At 35.1% G+C, this 22265-nt stretch overlaps 1 protein-coding gene across 1 annotated transcript in view; it reads right to left on the reverse strand.

The window, feature by feature from the left end:
• Window positions 1-1163: 1163 nt before the first annotated feature.
• SNX13 (sorting nexin 13) overlaps window positions 1164-22265 on the reverse strand; it is a 65714-nt gene continuing 44612 nt past the window's right edge. The window contains 11 exon segments of the mRNA XM_030968038.1: window positions 1164-4691; window positions 4694-4744; window positions 5228-5340; window positions 6491-6559; window positions 8336-8481; window positions 9347-9418; window positions 10619-10780; window positions 12092-12202; window positions 12949-13056; window positions 15530-15702; window positions 18264-18333. Coding sequence (XP_030823898.1) covers window positions 4498-4691; window positions 4694-4744; window positions 5228-5340; window positions 6491-6559; window positions 8336-8481; window positions 9347-9418; window positions 10619-10780; window positions 12092-12202; window positions 12949-13056; window positions 15530-15702; window positions 18264-18333 — 1269 coding nt within the window. The 3' untranslated portion in view covers window positions 1164-4497.

Consider the following 22265-nt stretch of genomic DNA (forward strand, 5'->3'; position numbering starts at 1 on the left):
AATCTACGTTCCTTGTTTCCATTTAATATGTCTTGATTGCCAAAAAATTCAATATAATCTTGTTTACTTAAACCCAACCTCAGAATTAATTTGCGGACTAGTCCAATTCTAACGTGCCAAATGAGAATTCCAGTTAGCCCTTGCTGAACCAGGTATCAAATTATTTAACTGACCCATGCAGATTATCCCAAGCCCAACATGCCATAGTAATTCAGAGACATGGCAAATATCTCAAATAACTGGGAAACAGTTACTTGAGCCATGAATACAAAAGTAGTCAAACATATTTTGGGGAGGGACACACATATACTGGTGTACACATTTCAAGTGTTTACTAAAGCTTAGTTTCTTTTGAAATACATAACAAAAGTGGACTAATTGTTTTTATGACATAATTTCCCTTCTTCCAAGGGAAGAATTCCAAATTATGGAATTTGTAGTAATGTTAAGGAAAACTGATGCTGACTACTGAACTCCAAAAAAACTTTAGCAATCACACTACATTAGACATCAAAACCAAAACTAAATAATCTGATAGACTGAAGATTTAAATAAACCACAGACACATATAAGCCTCAGTTAGCAAAGGGCAGATAATTTTAAGATGTTTTCAAAAAATAAGCTTATTATGGAGTGTATTTTTGCCACGAAATTACCCTAGGATAACTGTTTCAACAAATAAGAACTTTGAATCAGCTAGTAAAATTCCTGATGTATGCCTATATCCTGCAGCAAAAGTGGTAAACACTTCACTCAAGGGTCAATGAACTAACATCTCTCTAGCTCAGGACATCTTTTTGATGAATGTGAAGCAGCTGGAATAAACAGGTCAAGGGTAACAATTGTGATCCCATGGTAGACCCAGCTGCTGCAAAAATAAACCCAGGGGGAAAGAGTGACAGATTTTTAAAACCTGCAATATAAACCCCTCTTACATCATACAATCCTATTGTTTCTGCTTCTTTTTAGAACACAGGACTCTGCAAACAGTGGTCAAAAATGAATGTAGAGATTATTTTGTTAGAAGCAAACCCAGTTTAGAAAACATTAAAAAAACTTCAAAGAATGCTTGTTTTATTTAAACAGTAATAGTTTTATCTTTAGCAACCTTTCGTACCCGCTATGAGAAAGTTATCTGAAAAATAAATGGAGACTCATACAAATCCTGTTAATACTTTATTAGTGTAATTTTTTAGCTTTCTATTGGACAGAACATAAATGCAAACTCCAAAAAAAATTCAGAGTCCTCTGCCACTCAGTAGAAGTGACCATGGCAGTCCATTTCATGTTCATTCTTTGTTACAGAAACGAGAGGAGGGGGAGGGGAGGAGAAAAGCATCAATAGAACAATTAGGCACACAGCTGACACTTACTGTACAATGATATGCACAAGTAATTTATAACAGCTCTATGAGTTTATGAGATGTGTTCTTCAGATTCTTCCCTTGTAATACATGAGCTTTGCTCAGGAGAGCAAGGATCATTGAGAACAAAGGAATTAACAAAGGAGTAACAAGTAAGACTTTTAAAACAAGTCCTTAAATAAACTAAAGTAACAACAGAATGCAGAATTGTTCACCTGAGAAGACATTTTTAACCTAGACTTCAGAACATTAAAAATTCATTTATTTTACAGCTATTCAAATACACATGCATTAAATGAAAATATTGCACAAAATTAAAATTTAGATTGTGGAATTTATATAGTTTCATTTTGGTACACATTCTGGTAGCACTTAAAATTAACTGTTTAGTTCTAGCAAACACCAGCAGCACAAGCTTGAGGATGAACCAAATGAAAAATTCAATTGCTTATTTTCTCTTAAAAATAATTAAGGCTAAAACAAGTGCATTTGTTGACAGTGGCACTATTTTCAGCGGCCAGTCACAGCACTTAAAGGCCAGAAGATACACCCAGACACTTAAGTGCTGTATATTAACATTCAGTTTTGGAGACTTCCTAGGATATAGGCTGCATGGGTTGACAGCGTGGGTAATTCAAATTGTCGACAGGAAAACCTTTTAAAGAAAGATACATACAAACTTGCTTTAATAAAAAGTGCTCATTTCTGATGGTTCTTGCCAGCCAACAGGCACCACTGAATTAGGAAGCCACATTCTGTAATTAAATACAGAAGACAAAACTTCAATACATATATACGTATGCACACATGCCTATATAAATGTGTGTATAGGTATATGTAATAAATTCATTCAATAAATTCAATAAATTCAAGTAAAATGACTAATAAGTATGGTGTATTATGTTTAGTTCACATTCCTAGAGATATTATTTTATTTTTGTACAGAGATGTACCAGATAACTAAATAATAAAAAAAAAGCCAAATTTGTATATTATCACCATCCTGATGAAATTTTTCATGGTACCTACAGATAGATAAAAGGTTCCACAGATTTGACAAAACAGTATTTGAACTTCTCACTTTCATACTGCTTAACAAATTCAGTAACTTAAAAGACAGATTTAGATTTGGTAGGATTAATGAGATATTTACTGTATCACCAAGAACAACTGCTGAATGATCTTTCATCAGTCAGATATCAGTTATGCATGAGCACCCTGACAGAGGAAGATACAAGCATGTAAACAATAGGAGCTGGCTATGTTGATTACTTCACACAGAACTCAAGAATTTTGTTAAATTTAAAAGCTTTTAACCATCACATTTCCACAGAACCTGCAGAGAGGAAGGGAGAGGGGTTCTTCTATATTTACCAAGTTGTCTTCCTAGGGATTACAAAAGAAAGGGATTTAATTTACAGCATTTAGTTCTGCAATAAAGAAAAAACAAGTGCACTTGAGCCCATGCATACTGTATGAGAATGTTAACAGTACAATATGATCATCATTAAGTAGTATGATAAAAGGCTACATTTCATTAATAGAGTCCATGAGAAAAATTATCTATATAGAAGTGTCAGTCAATTTAACGAGGTCCTTTGAGAGCCTTTTATCTTGTCTCAGAACGCTTTCATCAAAGGTCTATGTTTCTCTCTTGCATAAAAGGACCATTTGCTCCCATTAAGACACAAATTACAAGGATCCTTGGTATCCTTGATCCATAACTGTATTTTACCCTGTGTTTAGTGTTCAGAAAAAAAAGGGACTCTAAAAGATTACCTTCTATTCACTCAAGATAGCACTCAAACAGTCAGGGACTATGAAAAAGAAAACACAAACTGAGATATGCTGTGGCCAAACAGGATTATTCAAATGTTACTGTATTTTTAATCAGACAGAACTTCTTCCATGAAACTAAACAGATGGATGTGGGGCCTTGATGTCAAATTTTTATTAAAATTTTACACTATGCAAAAAATAAAAAAATTATTTAAAAAAATATTGTAGTTTTATTTCCTTTTTATTTTCATATATACACTGAGATGCATTCAGAGATTTCCAAGTGTTTGCATATGACTAATGAAATATTTTACCTGTGAGGAACCAAGTAATTCTAACATTTTTCCATATGAGGCTTACACACGAAAAGGTAAGGAATCTTTCAATTAAGTAGGACATAGCTCTTTCACATCCCAAAAATACTCCAGATTTTAGTGGGGAGTTGTGTGTAAACTGTGTCTTAGTGCAACTTCCTCATCGTCTAACACAGTATCTATCCTCTTCGAAATATATACTCCTTTCCTTCTACAACTACCAGCTTGACTTATGTTCCAATAGACCAATTGAACATAAATATGATGCTCCTTCTCCACTGAAGTTACATGCAAAATGTATGCCAGGTGCTGTAAGAGCAGCATATGGCCTTTAAACGCTACAGAATAATCAGAATAAAGGGTTTGTTTCTACTGCACCTCTGCTTTTACTAAAACTCCCATTAGATATAAGGTTAGTTTAATTTTCAAAATATGAAAGGTGATGCAAATGTGGCATAAAAGCCACCTTACCTCCACTTTTATTCAATAAATGTACTTTTATGATGGGGCTATAGCTATTCTCCCTGCTCCTACCAACCTGTTATTCCACAGACTGCTTTCCTGGTTAATTCAGCCTTTACAGGAATGTTAAGATAGCCCTACAGAGCCTCAACACTTGTAACACCGAACAATACCACCTGACTCTCACACATTGCACTATCTCCCAGTGCCAAAACACCCTTTTCTTCAATTGTATCACCATAGTTGTGCTTTACTTGAACAGTCTGGCACTTTGCATTGCTGGCAAAACATTGACTCAGGAACGGAAGGGATCAGCATTCTGATATACTGGGCCAGTTTTCTTCCCAATGTTGCATGAAGACGCACCAAATCATTTAAGACACACAAACCATTGTGGTCATGGTTGAACTACAAGTGAAGATGAGAAGATCCACAGGTCTTACAGATGCATTAATAATCTAATATGTGACACTAGAAGACTGGTGCAGAAATGACGGCATGTGAGTTTGAAGCCCCAGAGAATCTGCCCAAGTAATTAATCCTGGACAAACAAACACCAGCTTAATGGATTTGAAGTGTCACCTTTTCTGTAGAGAAGGCGCTTGAGTAGAGTGTAGTCTCTGCTTATATCTCTGCATTTGCTTTGACCTTGAATGCAGTTTGTGGAACAGCTCAGGGAACTTATTTTGTGGAAATAATGTTTCTAGGAATCTCTCCAGAAACACATACACCATTCTCTTATTCAGCTGACTATGCTGGAACATTTCGAAGACCGAAGAATGCCCTTCCGTGTAGTCTCAGCACCTATGATGTGCTTCAGTTCATCTACAAAAACAGAAGCCACACAGAAGTTTAAGCTAAATTTTGCTTCCATGTTAACAACGAACTTAAACTGAATATTAAGTCTTTCAAACTATGCAGCCCGAAATTTGAGGTAGCAGTGCCTCTACACAACACGACTAAACGAAAAGTTCTCTTACAGAAGAGAGCATTTCTGAAAATGACTTCACTCTTACCCTATACATGTGGAAACCATGTTTGCAAGAAATCGTACTGGTTTGGAATATACCCATTTCAGGCAAAACTTAATCCTCTAGAAACTTAATACTGGGATGGCTCTAAGAGAATTACTGACAGTACACATGAAAATGTCCAATGCTTTAATAATTAGAATTTTTTTTTATTTAAATACAGTTCATATATCAAGATTCCTTTATAGTACTTAAAACAATCAACAAGAATATTGACATTAATTTCAGTAACAATATATCGTACAGATTATTAGGCTTTAATCCCAGACTCACTTACCTGGCATTACCTCCAGCAATTTGGTTTTCCCTGCCACTCTTGTTCTCATTCTAATAGCTTTGTCCCTTCGTGGAACAGTTTCTGCTAAAATACCATTAGGCCAAAAAGCGTCTCTGTAATAAAAGCAAATCTGTCAAAATACATTAACATTTTATCAAGTGAAAAGCTCTTTTAAATCTCTCAAGGTTATCTCATAAAATAAATATAAGAAAGTAATTTGCACAACCTAACACACCCTTCAAATATCAGAAGAGAAAAAGAAAATGAAGAATGATGAAAACGATCAAGAAATCAAAAGCAAGTAGTACAATATACTCAACGTATCAGGAGCTACCATATACTTTTTTAGTTTAGGGATCAGAAGAAATGACATTTTAATAAAACAATGCAAATCAAAACCATTCAAAAACCACATAGTTCTTACATAAAATAGACCTAAGCCTTACTTTTACCAGGCTTTATTGCTACTGAGACTCCAGGTCTATTAATTGCTTCATCAAAATTTTGACACCAGCAGTTAGCTTTTCAACAAGCTAAAGCTGAGAAGAAATAGTTTCAGTGTAGTAAAAAGTCCAATGCAAAAGACATGCCTCTGATAAGCTATTCTGCCTCAGTGAAAGACATTTGCTTTTCTGAATAAAAAGTATGCATTACAGTTTAATCAAAGAATAACAGTACACTTGCAAAGTATGACCCTTTGGAGAATACATTACCCAACTTTGACTTTCACCCCAACAAAAAAAAACCCCAAACTATATGGAAAGAAAAAAAGTGTGTAACACTTCCTCAACACCAATTTAGAAGCCATTAAAACTTTTAGGAAATTGATAGTTTCAAATTCAGACTTCAGTTCCATTGTATCTATCCAAAATGAAACATTATCTCGGAGACAGGGCTCTTTTAGCACTAATTGTTTGCCTTTAAAAGCAAGGTATGTACATGCCTTCATCAAGGTAAACAAAACATTACATCACTAGAGTGATAAATTATGAAATTTCTAAGTATACCTGTACCCTAGCTCCTCTAGATTGGTTGACAAATAAGTTTTTTAGGTAGAGGAGAAAACTTAAAAATAGTTTTTAAGAAATGTCTTTTCCATGTGACAACTGCTTTCTCTCACTTAACATGTGTAAAAAGCAGTGTATGATCCAACTGCATTCTGGAGAATAATAACTTCCTCATGTAAGAAGAGAAGGAAGACATATAGATATTAGACATCAATTGGTGACTGCTTTGATTTAACATCTGTGATAAAAGACATACCTGAAGCGTTTCACTGCATCTGCTACTTGTTCAGGAGATGTCATCCAATCAACGTGATCAACTATTTTTCTAAAACCAAAGCAACAAGTCTCTTGTTTAATTTTTAAAGCAGACAACCCATAAGTGAAGCATTTTAATGAGCATTCTAAGGAAAACAAAGTATAATTTTAACTTTCTCCAACTCTGTAAGTAGGTTCTATAATACTGCACAATAGGAAGGCAAACACTGATTCTCAGGATAGAAATCTAAGCTCACTGATCACTCCCTAAAGCTAAACTTTTTTCTTTTTGGATAAATATACGATAATGAAGTTGGCTGCAAAGCTGCTGTTGCATCTCCCATCAGCATTAGATAACTGGTTTGCTTGTAGAGCACTCCACGTTCTTCATGGAGTACTCTTATTCTGCTTCTGTAAGCAAAGGACCTACTCAGAATCTCAAAATACAATGAGACGCAATGTGTGCAGTTACTTCACAATACTTAACAGGAAATACAGACTGATAATTCATCAGGCCTTCATTCACCAACCTATACACACAGCTCTATATCCAAATCTAGGATGCTTACAGAAATGATACATGCATCTGTGGATCACCACAATCCCAGGACTGTTTCCCTAACCACAACTTGAATTTAGTTTTCTAAGAAACAGAAAAAGATGATTTTTCTGCAGAATGCTAATAAATCCCAAGAACCTGCCAGGACAAGGTATGACTGCTGACCAGATGAAGTCATAAGTATCTGAAATGGTTCTAAATGCAGAAGCAAACTAGTACGACACTACAGACATCTCTGCAATAAGGAAGTAGCAGCCTGTGCAGAAACTGTTGCTTATACTACAATCTGGAAACAGCAAAAAGCATTCAGAGTTGTTCAACAGGGCAGTATGTTCTTGGAAGTACAGTTCTCAAGACAGTTTGCAACTGGCCATAAGGAATTACTTGAGAAAAACCCTGTGTTATTTTACCACATAGGTAACTCATTACTGCTACCACAAGTCTGTATGTTTAACAGTGATGATGAAAACATCACAAATATAATTGTGAAGGGTAAAAAAAAAAGACACAGTGAGGAATGTCCTGAAAAAAAGTAATAGGAAGGTATTTCTCACCATCTAGAAATAAAATTTTTGATTCACAGTACTAAAGCAAAAGTAACAATGCAGTTCCAAACCTGTACCTAGAATTTGTTGCTGTTTACATTTACTCAAGTTTCAGAAACAAATTATTAGTAGGCAAGCCTGGAAACTGTATATTTCTAGTTGAGGGCAAGAAACATTACTTAATTAGCATCATTAACTGTCTTTGCATTTGCATGAGTAAGTGTACACATGAAGTACAAAGAACATGGAGTGGCCAAAACAGACCCCATAGGAGTCCTTTTGCTTTCCCACTTCCATCTTTTAAATGTGAGAGCAAAAACTTAACACAGGAACTCAGTATAGTTCACATAATTTGAAAGTGCTAGTGTATCATTTGTGGCATGAAAGAGATGTAAGCAGAAATAGTGCAGAAAGTAATAAATAATATGAATAAAAAAAGGAATAGTGGTAAAACAGGGCAAAAAGAATAAATATTAGGTTACATTCACAGAAATGTGAACTCGTACATGTGAAATCTCTTTTGTAAATTCTCTGGCATGTGAGAGTTACTGGAATTTTTCTTTCAATAATGCTTTGTGTTTATCTCAATTTTATACCACATTTGCACTTAGTTTATTGATTTTCTTCGAGGACGAATGCATGCAGATTTAAAGCACAATAATTTAGTATTACCAAGAAGGATGTATAGACAGATACTATACATTCTCACACACATGATTGCTCTATATAAGAAAAGCAGTACCTATTAATTGTGTCACCATATGTTGCTCTAATAAGTTGCTGGAGCAGATTTTTTATATTTCTTCTTAACCACTGATTTCTCTCCTTTAAATCAAAGACTTCATCCATAAGTAGGAGCATTACTCTCAGCGGAATATTGTCATCCACCTGATCACCAAGTAAAAGAATAAACAATAAACTTTTATTTCAGTTCAAGAAAGCTAAAGTTTTAGAAGCTACTTTAGCTGTCAAACACTTCAGTATAAGCACAACAACGACAAACACTTTACTCTGTATTTTACCGTAATATGAAATCTTCCCTAAATCTTCTATAACATCATAGTAGCAAACAAGGACAGAAAATTAAATATAAAACCAGATACACTGTATTTTTAAAATATGACAAGAAGCAGCTATTTCAAAAGTCAACAGTTATTACAGAAGTTGAATAAAATTAATACATGTAAGTGTGTCCTAAAGAGAGACCTCATCCATGACCTCTTCCTGGTTGCTGTGCTTCCAGCTGCCTTACACAGAAACTCAGGAAGGAGATTTTCTTGGGCACCATTTTCTTATGGATGCTAAAAACAGTGACATTTCACTGCAATTAACTGCTTTTTACATAGACATCATTGTAACCTGCATGACTATCCTGTGCTTTTATGCTTGAAGATTAAGAAAAGGATTATAATTTTACTTTTTTAGTAGATTATGTTACACAGATTGGCCTATAAAAAACATGTTGGTGGGAGAAGAGAAAAACGCCAAAAAAAAATGAAACCCCCAGCCATAAAACACAGAAACAATAGCACATGCACTCTTCACAGTTATTCCAATGTTGTGCAAACCATTACAGTGCTAGCAAAAATATTAATTTTAAAAGGAAGTATACAGATTTCTTTTTAAAAAGATTAGAACTGCTTTGAAGTGCCTGGTATAGTGTCAGAAAAGAAGTGTAACTCAATGCAGAATAAGTAACTCTTTTATTTGGTTTTAGAGGTGTCAACTTTGAAAGGACAAATGTCAGACTCACGTTGTCATCAATTGGTGCTGCAACACGGCAATGGTCAGGATCTGAATAGGTTTTCTGCATCAGAGGTGGCACCTACAATAAAAAAGGCTGTTAATTAAAGAAAAAAATACTTTCGAGTATGAACAAATCAGAAAAAAATTTCATAAGCAGTCTGGTTATGAAAATATAAAACAACAACATTTGGTCAAAAGTAACTGCAAACTAATATATACATAGCTGTGGATAAATACACAGCAGCTCCTTCACCTTCCAAAACCAAAAATCAAATCTGTATACATTTCCGTATACCTACCAAAATTATCAATATCTTTAAGACATTCACATCTAATTTGTCAAGTGCCTAGTGCTACAAGTGAAAAATACTTGAAAACTCTTATAAAAAACTGATATTTCTTTTGATATTTCTTCCTTATCTTAACTCCTGCCTAGTCACAGGCTTCCCAGTGAGTACAGCTGCAACTATATTGCTAGTCACACACCAGGGAAGTTACTAGCAATGATCAAGTCCAGAGACAGTCATTTTGCCCTGCAAGTAATTAGGAAACCTCACATATCTCCCCAGGCCCCAGTTTATTATTCCCTTTCATGATTTAAGGATTAATTCACCCATTTCAGTTGCTGTTCTACATCTGCCATATACAGCACAAAATGGAACAACCCCTGACCACGGACCTTACAGCTACACACAGAAAGGGGAAGACCAGAGAAACAAAGGGAAGATGAACGTGTTCTGAACAGAACTATTTTCATAGGACGTCCAAATTGCATATCATGCTACCATTCCTCACCTCTAAAGTATTATATCTTATGAATGTAAGAGATGAGGGAAGATGGCAGTAAAGACAGAAAAAAACCTTAATTTAAACCAGAATTCAGCAAGGAATAAGCAGAAAAGAGGCTATCTCCTTCTTCTAAGTTTCAAAATATATGGGTTTTTTCCCCTAACAAAAACAGCAGATGCAGGAAATTAGCTGACTGAGAATGGTTAGTTAAAAAATAAGCCATGAATCTCATGTTCTTCTCGAGTTACTTCACTGAACTAAGTGGAGAACTGTAACAATCTGTAGATGCCATCTTAAAACACATTACTTAATTGCAAAGACTTCCATTTTTGCAGTAAAATCACCGCTGAACCTTATTAAAAGGTGCAGGTACAAAACAGATTGGTCTTCTGTTTAATGACTTGACTTCTATATAACATAAGTTTCAGCGAGCCAATAGTGACTCTTCTGTTAATTTACTAGTATGTATTAACCACCAGTATTTTCTTACCTTGAAAAATGATTGCTTTATGTCTTGTCCCAATCTCTCTGACATTTTACCCATGTTGTCTGACATTTTAGTCATTCCCTCTGCCAGGCTGTCAGGGATAGACTTGACTGCATTTGATACGTTTCTCATAGAGTTACGCAGTGGATTTACAAACGTGTCCATCTGAAGGGGAAGATGTTTAACCAGAATTGTATAATCTATGAGGACACCAGCATATTAATAAACTATGAGAAACATGGCACAGAGAACAATAACATAATAGTTGTTCTTACAACTCAAATTATTTAACTTCATTACAGAATGCGGAATACAGCTTTAATTTTACTTCCATTTATATTTCTCATTTGTTACAGCCCTACTGCAGCTATTTACATCTTTCAACAGATGTTTTCCTGAGTCATTTTCATTTCCCATCCCTTGGCTTTTCTTAGCTTAAATTTATTTTCCTTTTCTTCTCCATTCAATACCATTCCTCCCTTCCAAGCTTTCTACTTCCAGATGTTTCAATTCTGCTTTCAACTCTTCATCTTTGCAACATGCCTATTTTAAACAGCACTGCAATAGTAGTGTATCATGGCAAGTATAATTAAAAACATAAAGTAGATTCACAGGCACCGTTACAATTTTTCTTTTGGTACATACTCTGAATCCAGTCCAAACAGAAGCACAAATACCAGAGTGATGCCCTTTAAAAAGTTATGTGTATAAAGAATCTTGTAAGCCAGAAAACACATCTGAGTCATTATAGAAACCTTGATAAATATTTAACTATTTCACTGTTAATTATTTAAGGAATATAGGCAGGACAGTAACTTGAGGTGACAATAGAGTTGCAGATGATTTTTGTATCTAAATTGCTAAAACTTTAGAAATGGCTACATTTGCAAAGCAGATGCTCACACAAACTGGTCAACTGAACAAAGAACCACTTGTCTGAAGACAGTTCTGGTGGCTTAACAAAAAGGATGTAGAGCCCAGAGCCCTGAATTTGACCAATGACTCTGGATGGTTGCACCTAAATACATAACAGGTGCTTTTGAAGGGAAATGCGTATTGTGTTTTGGGCTGAAGAGTGGAAAGCATGGTAATAGCAGCAAATACAGAATAAAGAACTGAAAAAAGAAATCAGAAGGAACAAGATCATTAAAAAAAAATCACAGATGTTTGACAGAAAGCAACTTGCACACACACACTTTTAGACCAGTAGAGAAGTCTCAGTGCAATTTACTGTGTCCAGTTTCAAAAGTTAATTTTCTTGTCATACAAACAGATTTACCTATTATAAAAAATGGTAATTTTTTGGTTCTGCATGTCCTCAGATACTTTGCCACTGAAAGTTTTCAAGCAAGTCTCATTTGCAAGATTTTCAAAGTGCTGTATCGCTCTTTCATATCAGTTCAGCGTGTCTGCTTAATGCAATCATTGCATGAATGAATGCTCTAAAGTTCCTTTGACTGTACAAAACATTCTTACCTTCCGTGCAAAATCTCCCTTCCCTTTGCTGTAGGCTTTATTCTCCAGGAAGTCATACACATAATGGGCTAAAGCTGGAGAAGCTTTCATCATTTCAGGATTTAACAAGAGCTGATAAAATAATTTTAAAAAGTTATTTTAGTACATAATTAACAAAACACAATCAAAGACATCACATGTAGCAATGTATATTTTCATTCCTAAATTTTATTCCAACATTACACTAGTCTCAAGATAGAAACAATGGGCTTCTTAGTACTTACCATAATTTTAACCACCATGGTAATTATAGCATCTCACAGAAAAATATACACCTCTATCATCAAACAGTGATTTCACAGTGTTTTACTCATCTTCATTATTTACTGTTAACATGTTCATTGACTTGGTCCACAAATTTTAGTGCTAAATGACCAGGAAGTCCCTATGAAGGAAGACAACTGAATTTTTTTGTTTGGGCTGATATAGGCCTTATCTGAACAGAGGAACTGTGTGATTTGCTACAGTGCTGGAGTGGGTGCCACAGAAATCCTTACACAGCAGCACATGAGAAAGTCACCACAAACATGTCAGCAGGAGAAGGTCAATGGCATAAAGCTCAAAACCAACATATCCAGAACCTCATCAGCTCAGAAAAGCTGTGACAGAACTGGCTGAGAATAAACCAAAACACCAAACAAAATGCAAACTTATGAGATAGTATCAAGTTCTTACGGTATATTATTTAGTTTTGTGTACCAACTACAACACAACTTTTTCTTTTTTTTTTTTTCCAAAAGAAAAAAAACACAAAGACAAGCCACCTCTGAAAAAACCATTCCAAGCACAGAGCTAGAAAAACCCCAGTAACAGCTTACCTGCAAATAAGCATTTAAGTCTTTTTTCCTCTTTTCCAAAAACTCTCTGTCCATGTTGTTAAATGTTTTTTTGCCAGGAAGTTTTAGTATATTTGCAAGGTTTTCAAACTAGAAAAAAAGAGAAGATTTTTTTCCTGTTTTCAAGAGTTTCAAGTCTTCATATAAGGACACTCTATCCACCTATTCTTATACATCATCTAACACCTGACAAAAAGAATTCTGCATCATGCCTGGAACTGAGAATTCTTAGAGAAGCTAAAGAGAGAGGTATGCTGTCAATAAAAAATGCATGAAAATTCCCAGGAGACTATCAAGGGTAAAATTTAATTTCTTGTGAAACTCTCTTTTGAAGTACACTTTTGAAATACAAACAAATAGAGTGTGCAAAAGGCTTAGGCCTGCTCAAAATTTACCATTATTATTATCTGGAATGAAGTTACTACGATTATAAGACTATATAAAGAGTAAGGATATTCAAGAGAACTTGTAAATCTTTCTAAAATCTCCCTCCTTTCCTATCCTGATCAAGCCTATCAAGGAAATAATTAAGCTTTTCTCCCTGGAGAGATCGCAGCACACAGTTTACACACAGGTTATCACAATTTGCTCTAGATGTCATGATCTGTGCCTTTTCTCCAGGTAATGAGAGTGATTGGCACTGTACTCTTTGACACTGTATATGGTTGACATACATCCTGATCTAGTTTTGTAGGAAGAATGGCGGTCCCAGGGAAGGAGAAGGGGAAGAAGAGGCCCTAACACTTAATAAGGCGGAATATATTTGGTAAAATGCACAAAAAATTTAAAAATGACAAGAATAAAATTTGAAGAATTAGAATGAATGGACTATCCCCATACAGAATGCACACTTTCTGTAAATAATATCCTTAAGGTGGTAAAGAGAGAAACATACAGTATTCTAGGCTTTAAGAAACAATCTGGAAATGGTTGCATCCTTTTCCTCTCTACAAAAGTCCACAACATTACAGGCTTAAAGAAATTCATTCCATCCAGTCCCTGCAAGATCTCTTCTTGCATCATTAAACTTCGGAAGGTCACAAAGCTCATATAAAACTTATAGTCTGCAGGAAGCACCAAAGAACACCACTTTACAACTTTAGAAACCCCATTCCCTTGCAAGCAGGTCATATGGGAAAATAACTGAACAGAAGATGGTCTAGTTTTCATTTGGACTCTTATATCTAACCAGAAGCAATATAAGCAACTAACAGCCTCTATTTTAAATATAGCCATCTACTTCAAATGGTATTTATTACATGACTCACTAAAGGAACTGGTGTGAATCTATCCAGTGGTCTAAGGAAAAACCCTTAGATACTTTCAACTGCTAACTTCAATTCCATTTTATATCAACTATCTATTTGCTCTGGGAAAAAGTCCCTGATCTTCTTACTAATTTTAAATCAATGATTCTAACTTTTACCCTTCATATGTCAATAAAAATGTCTTAGACAAGCACACAAGACGGCAAGAATGTCTATTTTCTTGTCAAGACTAAGCAAAACTGTTGGGAACCTCTGAGATGCCACAGTGAATCACAGAAATCTGTTTACTATTTGCAATCTTAGTGCTCTAGCTTAACATTACTTTTTGCAATCTTAGTGCTCTAGGTTAACATTTCTATCACTGTAAATTCAATCAGACTTAGCAACCAGAACATCTTTGCATTTGCTATTTATTTCTACTCATTTGAAGTTATGTTAGTTTTAAGTGATTGTCCCGTATCAGCAGAATGTTAATTCACTCTAAGATCCAGGATTCTTCAAAACACTGAATTAATTTAAGAAAATCAATTTGAAGGAGTACAAAAATCGGTATTTCAAATTTATTGACAGCACACTAAGACTATCAGAAATTCAAAGGAAAGTCAGAATTCATTTCTAATTAATCCAAGTATTCAACACGTTTGCTTTTTTAATAAAGCCTTTTCAATTTTTATTACTGCTGTAACTTTAAAATGCTAACTTACCTGCACACAATTTGTTCTCTATGACTCTCAATTAATAACAGAGTAAAGGGATATAATCTGACACTTCTGACTAGTTCAAAGGTTATGCAGTTAAATCTGACTTCTCCAAAGGCTTGGTTTAAAAGCACTTCAGCCTCCTTTTAAAAGCACCGTGTTTTCATCCTTTTTTCATGTCAGTAGGTTCTACTTTGTACCAGATGGTGAATTACAACTCTCTATTTCTTCCTTCTTTCATTTTAGGAGGGTTAAGAGTCTGAGAATACAAGTACAGCAGTAAAAGGCAGATTGCTAGTAGTATAGTGAAGTGCTACCAGCTCTCCCTTTTGTGACCCCACCAATTCTTAACATTCACCTAAAACCTAAATACCTATTTCCCAACCTCAGTTTTTATTTCTTAATCTCTGACAAATATGATTAACTCTCTTGGAGACCAACAGCACTTCCATACAAAGATTTAAAGTAAAATTAAGCCGTATGAGAAGAGGGGGAGACTTTCTAAGTTCCATTTTGTTTTCAAAGAGCAATCATACAGTCACCAATTACTAAACTGCAGAAAAGTGCACCTGTAAAGGTTTCCATGAGATGGGTTACCTGCTCAGTGATCCTCATGTGGAAGTCATGGAAGTCGCTGTAGCGCCGGTATGTCTTCCACATCTCCTCGCTGTTTGCATTTCGCCGGTGGACGGTGATGGCGTACAGGGCGTACGTCTTGCCATGGTCATTACACACTCCTGCCACAGCATATGGGTCAGAGTCAGCATAGACTAGCAGTTTTAAAAACAAAAATAAAAAGGGAACAAACAGAAAGAAGGAAGACGAAAGGACACAAATGTGAAGTGAAAAAATGTCTGGAATGACAGACTTAAAAGACAAAAATGGACATGCAAGCAGAAGACTAAACTATCCCTTTAGCTTAAACATTGCACAGTACCCTCTAAACTTAATATAAGTTTAAATAAACTTAAACTTAAATAGAGATTAGGCAGCTTTAAAGTTAGACAGGTTTCAATGACATGCAAAACATAAAAAGAAAATATTTCAACTTTTAAACAGTAAATAGAACTTTAAAAAAAGATATTTTAACCTAAAGAACTTGAGAGTGAAAGACAACTGTGAAACCAGAAGAAATTCCAGTCTGCAAAGTAGTCTAATCACATTGCAAGAGTCTGCCCATCAGAAAAGCCTATAAATACAAGACAATGATTGCAAGCTGCAAGCATTCAGTTTTGTTATTGGCATCAGGAGTTTGTTATTAACTCAGCTATTAACTCTAGGATAAAAACATTCCCCATGCTATTTTAGTCAACTACATATACAGACGTGTGTACATATATATGTAATGCATTCTCTGTGTGCGCACACACACATTGTATGGAAAAGTCAGTTCATAAATAAAAAGAACACATATAGCTATCTGAAATAGAAGCAAACATCTTTTTGATCTCCATTAAATATTTAAGTCTTGTAGGACATTCCTCCCTCACAGAAATTTTCCCAGTACATTGTTTCAAAACCTTCCATATTATTTAGAGAATAACCTAGAACCACTACTGTTTACACTGCATACCATTTAAATAGGCAACATGTAGTATTTCCAATTATTGAGCCAATATCCAGTATGTACAGTTTTCCAGTGTCTAAATGAAAATATTTTTTAACAAAGGCCTCTGAATTTTTTTTATGCACCCACACTGCATAAAATACAATCCATCTGAGAAACCATCAATTCCGTCATCTGCAGTACTTTCAGTCTTGATTTCTCTGAAGTATAATACTTTTGTCTAAGCACCCGGAGAGTACCTGTAGGATAGTGGCAGCTGCTGCCAATGCAAGAATTACACACTAGAAAGGTTAAGAGTGGGCACAGAGCATCTTGTCTTTGCCTTCCAACCTCTAAAAGAAGAACGTTGAGTGCTGAATCCCTAGGGGAATGAGCAGCAGTCAGGATGGAGCCAAAAGACTGCCCAGAGAGCACAGCCAGGAACCCCCAGCACCACAGATGTTGCACAAGCCCTGTCCTCTACATGCACGTTGACCACTTGGCCCTGCAGCCACCAGACCACATCCCAGGGGCACTGCCAAGTGGCATCTTCAGAACCACTTCAGGCAGAAAAAGAGAGAAGTTGTCCCGCTGCCCCTTACGTCACAGTCACTTAATTAGTATTTATTTTGCAACCCAAGACAGTGTGAATCCTGAAACACACAGAGATAATCCTGTCTGTATATAACCCTCACACACAGGCAAGGACAGTAACTGGGCAAGGAAAAGGACCTGCTCACAGATGCAGTTTAATACCATCTTGCAATACAAACCTGTACACATCTCCTGCTACAGCTGGAGCATTATGTATTCAAAGTCAGACTGGTAGTTATCAATACATGCTGCCCTCAAAATTATATTATTATGTAGTTCTAAGTTTACCTTTTTTTCTTAGGTTAGAATGATGAAACTTCTAAGTTCAATTCAGAAAAAAGTACCACATGCCATTTTAATTAAAAAGCAGAATTCAGTTCTCAACTTCCAACTCATTTTCCCCTTTCCCTGAGGACTGACTACCATTACACTTGGATTGCATACTGCCCTCACACTGAGTTGGAACAGGTTTAATTAAAAAGTAAAGCAGCTGAATGCTTGCTGACAGCATGTGTCCACTACATAAATGCATAGATTTAAGAGCATATTGCATATTAAAATCTACCAAAAAAGTATCTGAAGATCACAATTTAATTGCCCGATGTAATCTCATTTAACTAGAGTATTTGCCAATAATAGATGAGATTTTTTGTTATTTACTCTCATGTAATAAAGAAAAATAATTTCTTTCTAGGCAAAGTTTCTTAAAAGATAACCAAATATGCCATCACAATAACAAGAGAAGTTGCTTCCTTAAACTAAGCTAAGTCAGTAGGGAAGCACAAAGAATAAGAGAAAAATATTATACTAAGAGAATGAAACAGTCAGGAATTATAATTCTGTGACTAGAAAGAAAGATGTCTTTCAGAATTTCTAAAAGTAATTGCTAAAATAAACCCTACTCAATAGTAAGTTTAATGAATGATTCTTCAGAGATAAAAGTAGTAATAATAATAATAATACCATATGAAATAAAAATTAAATCACTTTTTAAGTACAGATATATAGTCTGTGACCTACAGAACAAATACTGGAAAGATTTCTAAAAAAGACTTGATGGAAAACATGAATTCGAATGTTTTATGAGGCCAAAAAAATGAGACAATCAGGATTTCAAGGGCCTGTAATATTACAAAACTCAAAATAAATGGTGGCAAAAAAGTTATCACACATCGTAAGAGATTCACTTACCAGTATCTGAGATGTATGCATGGAGCTGAACGGTCTCATCAGTGGGGACATTTGAAAGGTCATCTAAGGACTGCAGGGTGGGGAGATAATGTAGGAGGAAAAAATGAGAAAAAAAAATAAGATCAGAAATACATCATATTTGAGATGTGTTTTGATTAATCTATTTAATTTTCAAATTTTCAGTTCACAATACTAAAAGCTTAGTGCACTGTAACAATGCAGGTGTTTGTACTCCTTGGTTACCAAAGCCATTCCTTTGCACAGTATAGAGCATTTCATTTCCCCCATCATTTTCACACATAGATTTGTGACCACTCATATTTGATCAAACATATTTGCCACTTCAGTTTGATATCTCGATCCTAATGGAAGTACAGCTAAAAATGGTCTTTTCCTGAGCATTGGGAAAAAAAACAAAACAAAACCAGAAAATCTCCCACACAACTGGGGAGATATAGATGTTGTGTAACAGGTCTTCTGGCTTTTACCTTCATAGCATTCTGCTTTCTTTCAAATATCTTTATGCCCTACACAAACATTACACAGCAGCAGAAACTGAAAGTTTTTCTGCTTGATGTAAAAAAAAAACAAAAAACCAAACCAGCCAACATTCTCCTCAGGAATATTTTCTGTCATAAAAAATGAACAGGTACATCCTCAGTTGGTTAATGCTCTGTCTTCATATTTAATAATTACCGGGATCAAAAGAAACCTAATGGGTCTCTTAGAGAAGCTTTGTTTTTAGTTAAAATTATGCATCCTAATCTTAAATTACCAGATTAAAAAAAAAAAGAGTTGGAGCCACCTAAGTAGAATTCACAGACACTCAGATCCCAGTTACTTTATGTATTTTACCCCATAATTCTCAAATTCTCGAAGGAAACATATTCAGAATGAATATAGCTATTTGCTGTCTTTTATAAATTAACCAAGCCGGTTTAATAGTGACTTATCATGAAAAGTTACCTACAATAGGACTTATTGGTTAGCAATGCCATGCCCATATCAAACTAAAATCTCTACCTACATCAATTCAGTTTCTTCTCTGTTTCCTTAAACATAAAACAATATACAAGATTACAATCAAAAGACAGGCTGAACTTAAATGTCAATTATTTAAAGACTCTGCTCTTGCCTCTTCTTCATCTGAATCATTATCAACTCCACAATATCCCAACATAATACTCCTTTCCTCCTCTAGTCCTCTTCAAGGATTGGCTCTTGTCTGCCTCAATCACCTCAATCAGTCTCTGCCTAGATGTCTACTACTGAAGGTAGTTTTTCTGTTATAAAGTCTAGACATTGAATAAAAGGCAACTTAAAAGTGGCTTGAATAACGTGTTGCAGTAGAGAGTCTCCTGAACAATATGCTTGTAGATTTGTAGCACCAAGGTCCCAGACTGAGAAAAGGTAGAAGAAAGAAAAACCCTTCTGGGGAAATCTGTTTTACCACAACATGCTATAGTGCTAGAAGTTTATGTCTGCTGAACAGTAGAACAGATGAATTTATGCAAAAATATTTTGACAGCAGACATCATCTTTACCTCAAGAATCTATAAGTTACTGGATGCTGGAGAGTTATTCTGGTTAAGTATCACCATAAGTGGGCTGTTCCTTTAATCTTTATGTTTACTTTCAGTCATTGTTGGACAAAACACTATGACTTATTCCATTCTTGAGCAAGTCCCTTGGACAGCCATGACCCTGTCAGGTGTGCTGCTCTATACTGCAGTGTTCAATTTCGGAGCAGAGTTCACCTGAGACTGGCTAACAGAAGGCATTTGGGGAAGCTTGGATAAAGTGCTTGATATTCTGAAAGCTCTAGGATTTGTTTATCAATAAGATGGAAGTGATGTGATGTTATAAGAGAATACAAATAACTGTCAACTGCTTGAACATTTTGTTTGCTATACCATACTGGCGCTAAGGTACTGTTATATTTTTAAAGGCATCATTATTTCTTGTTTTCCTGCTTCCCTTCACTGTCACTCAAGTTCAGATTTCTTTGTGATTACTGAGTGGGGTTCAAGCTGACATATGCTAATGACTGCCAAAAGTTCAACCCAGCCACTTCTGCTGCCCTTCAGGGTCTTGGAACACCTGTGTAAATCCTTCTATTTACTCAATGCAAAGCTCCCATTAGGGATCCTTCAGAGGAAATCTGCAAGAGTCTATAAATATTTACAATAATTTTATACTCCCAAAATGTGACCCACTGATTTAAGGTAGTAGATTAATGTATCAAAACAAAAGGCAGCAATTAAGATATTTTTGTAAAACAACTTTTCTTCAAAACAGTTTTGAGCCTCTCTTCCAAATTCTTACCGTGAAAGTTGGAATTGCAGCCAATTTATTTTATAATAGAAACTTTAGGAAACACTCAACTACTGTGGCAAGGCACTATACAGCAACTATTAATATAAGTAAATTAAAAGGTTGAAACCTGAACAGATAACACAACTGACAGACATTTAATACGAGCTAATATCTCTACCATTAGATATATTCACAGGAACACAAGTTAATTAAAAACCTAAAAATATCACAACCCAATCTTATTTAATACATTGTCATTAGCTGCAAGTACAGAAATTCCCTGACCTTTGAAGTAACCTTTCCAAGGTCTATTTTTCTTATGTAACAGACTAACACAAGGGAGCTAAACTATGTGTATAGAAATTTACTCTTGATGTGGAATTCAGCCAGCAAAAACTAATCTACCACTATTCAAACACCTGTAAAAGCACCGAACACCCTGAACAATATGGACTACAGAAAAGCAAAAGTAATTCTGTATACAGAGAAATTTACTTATGTATTTCTCCTAGAATGTTCCTAACTCTTTATAATAAATGTAGTATTCTATAAACACATTTATCACAACAAAAACAAAAATCAAGTCTTTGAAGAGTCTCATGCAAATACCTATTTGCACTGCAACAGTGCTTGGTAAAGACTTTAGGACTTTCTAACTTAGCTTGGAAATTCACTTGAAATGAAGCAGCAAATAACCACTAGCCAGATAAGCCACCACAATGACAAATCCTCATCCATAAAACATAACTTTGGTATGTCACAACATTATTAGAAAGAATACTTAAAAGACATTTGAAACATCTTTTAAAGAAATCAGTCAGTTAAAAGGCTCTTGTGAAAAAATATGGCTAAGTTTTTCGTCTGCATCTACCAGGAGTTTGCATAAATTGTATCAGCTAAACACCTCCTCTTTTCTTTACATTTCAAGATGCCAACAACAGGAAAATAATAGGAAAGAAAATCCCAATTTAAATTAAAAAAACATCCAAAACCTACAAAAACACAAACCCCAAAACCAACAAACCCCCACACTGAAACACATAAACATTAATGGTACGTGTATTCCTTTAGAAAACACTCATTCCTTTTGATGCAAGCATGACCTTATCAGTGCAACGGAACTGCTAAGGAGCTGCAGCACCTTCCAAGAACAAACTAGAAGGGCGCAGACATCACATAATCCAGGAAACTGCATGCAGACTGTAAATCTCTATGTAAACCTTCATGAAACTAAAAGGTTTGGAAACATACTCTCATATGCCCACCTGAATTTTGCATACCTTGTGGCTCAGCTACACACTGTCTGCAGAAACACGGGGTAGATATATACCAAACTTCTCATGATTTCTCCTTTTTAAATAAATGTATTTGGATTTTTTGGCTTAGGCACGCTCATTTAACAAAGAAAAGGTTTTGACAAACTGACACAGGTCAAGAATAACTTTAAAAAATAAAATTGAACTTGAAATTGGACAGATAAAAAAAACAAAGACTCACGGTTGAAATAAATTCCAGATACTTAATGTGTCCAAATCAAGTCCTAATGAAAAAAAATAATCAACCAACAAAAATAGAATTAAATGCCTCATTTTACAGTCTATTTGAATTTAATTCTTTGAGATTTCTGTTTCAAAGGATTTGCTTTCACCTATTATTACACAAGTCCAAATTTATATCTATTTCAGA

The sequence above is a fragment of the Camarhynchus parvulus genome, chromosome 2 (genome assembly GCF_901933205.1).
Source record: "Camarhynchus parvulus chromosome 2, STF_HiC, whole genome shotgun sequence".
In the NCBI taxonomy this organism is placed as follows: Eukaryota; Metazoa; Chordata; class Aves; order Passeriformes; family Thraupidae; genus Camarhynchus; species Camarhynchus parvulus.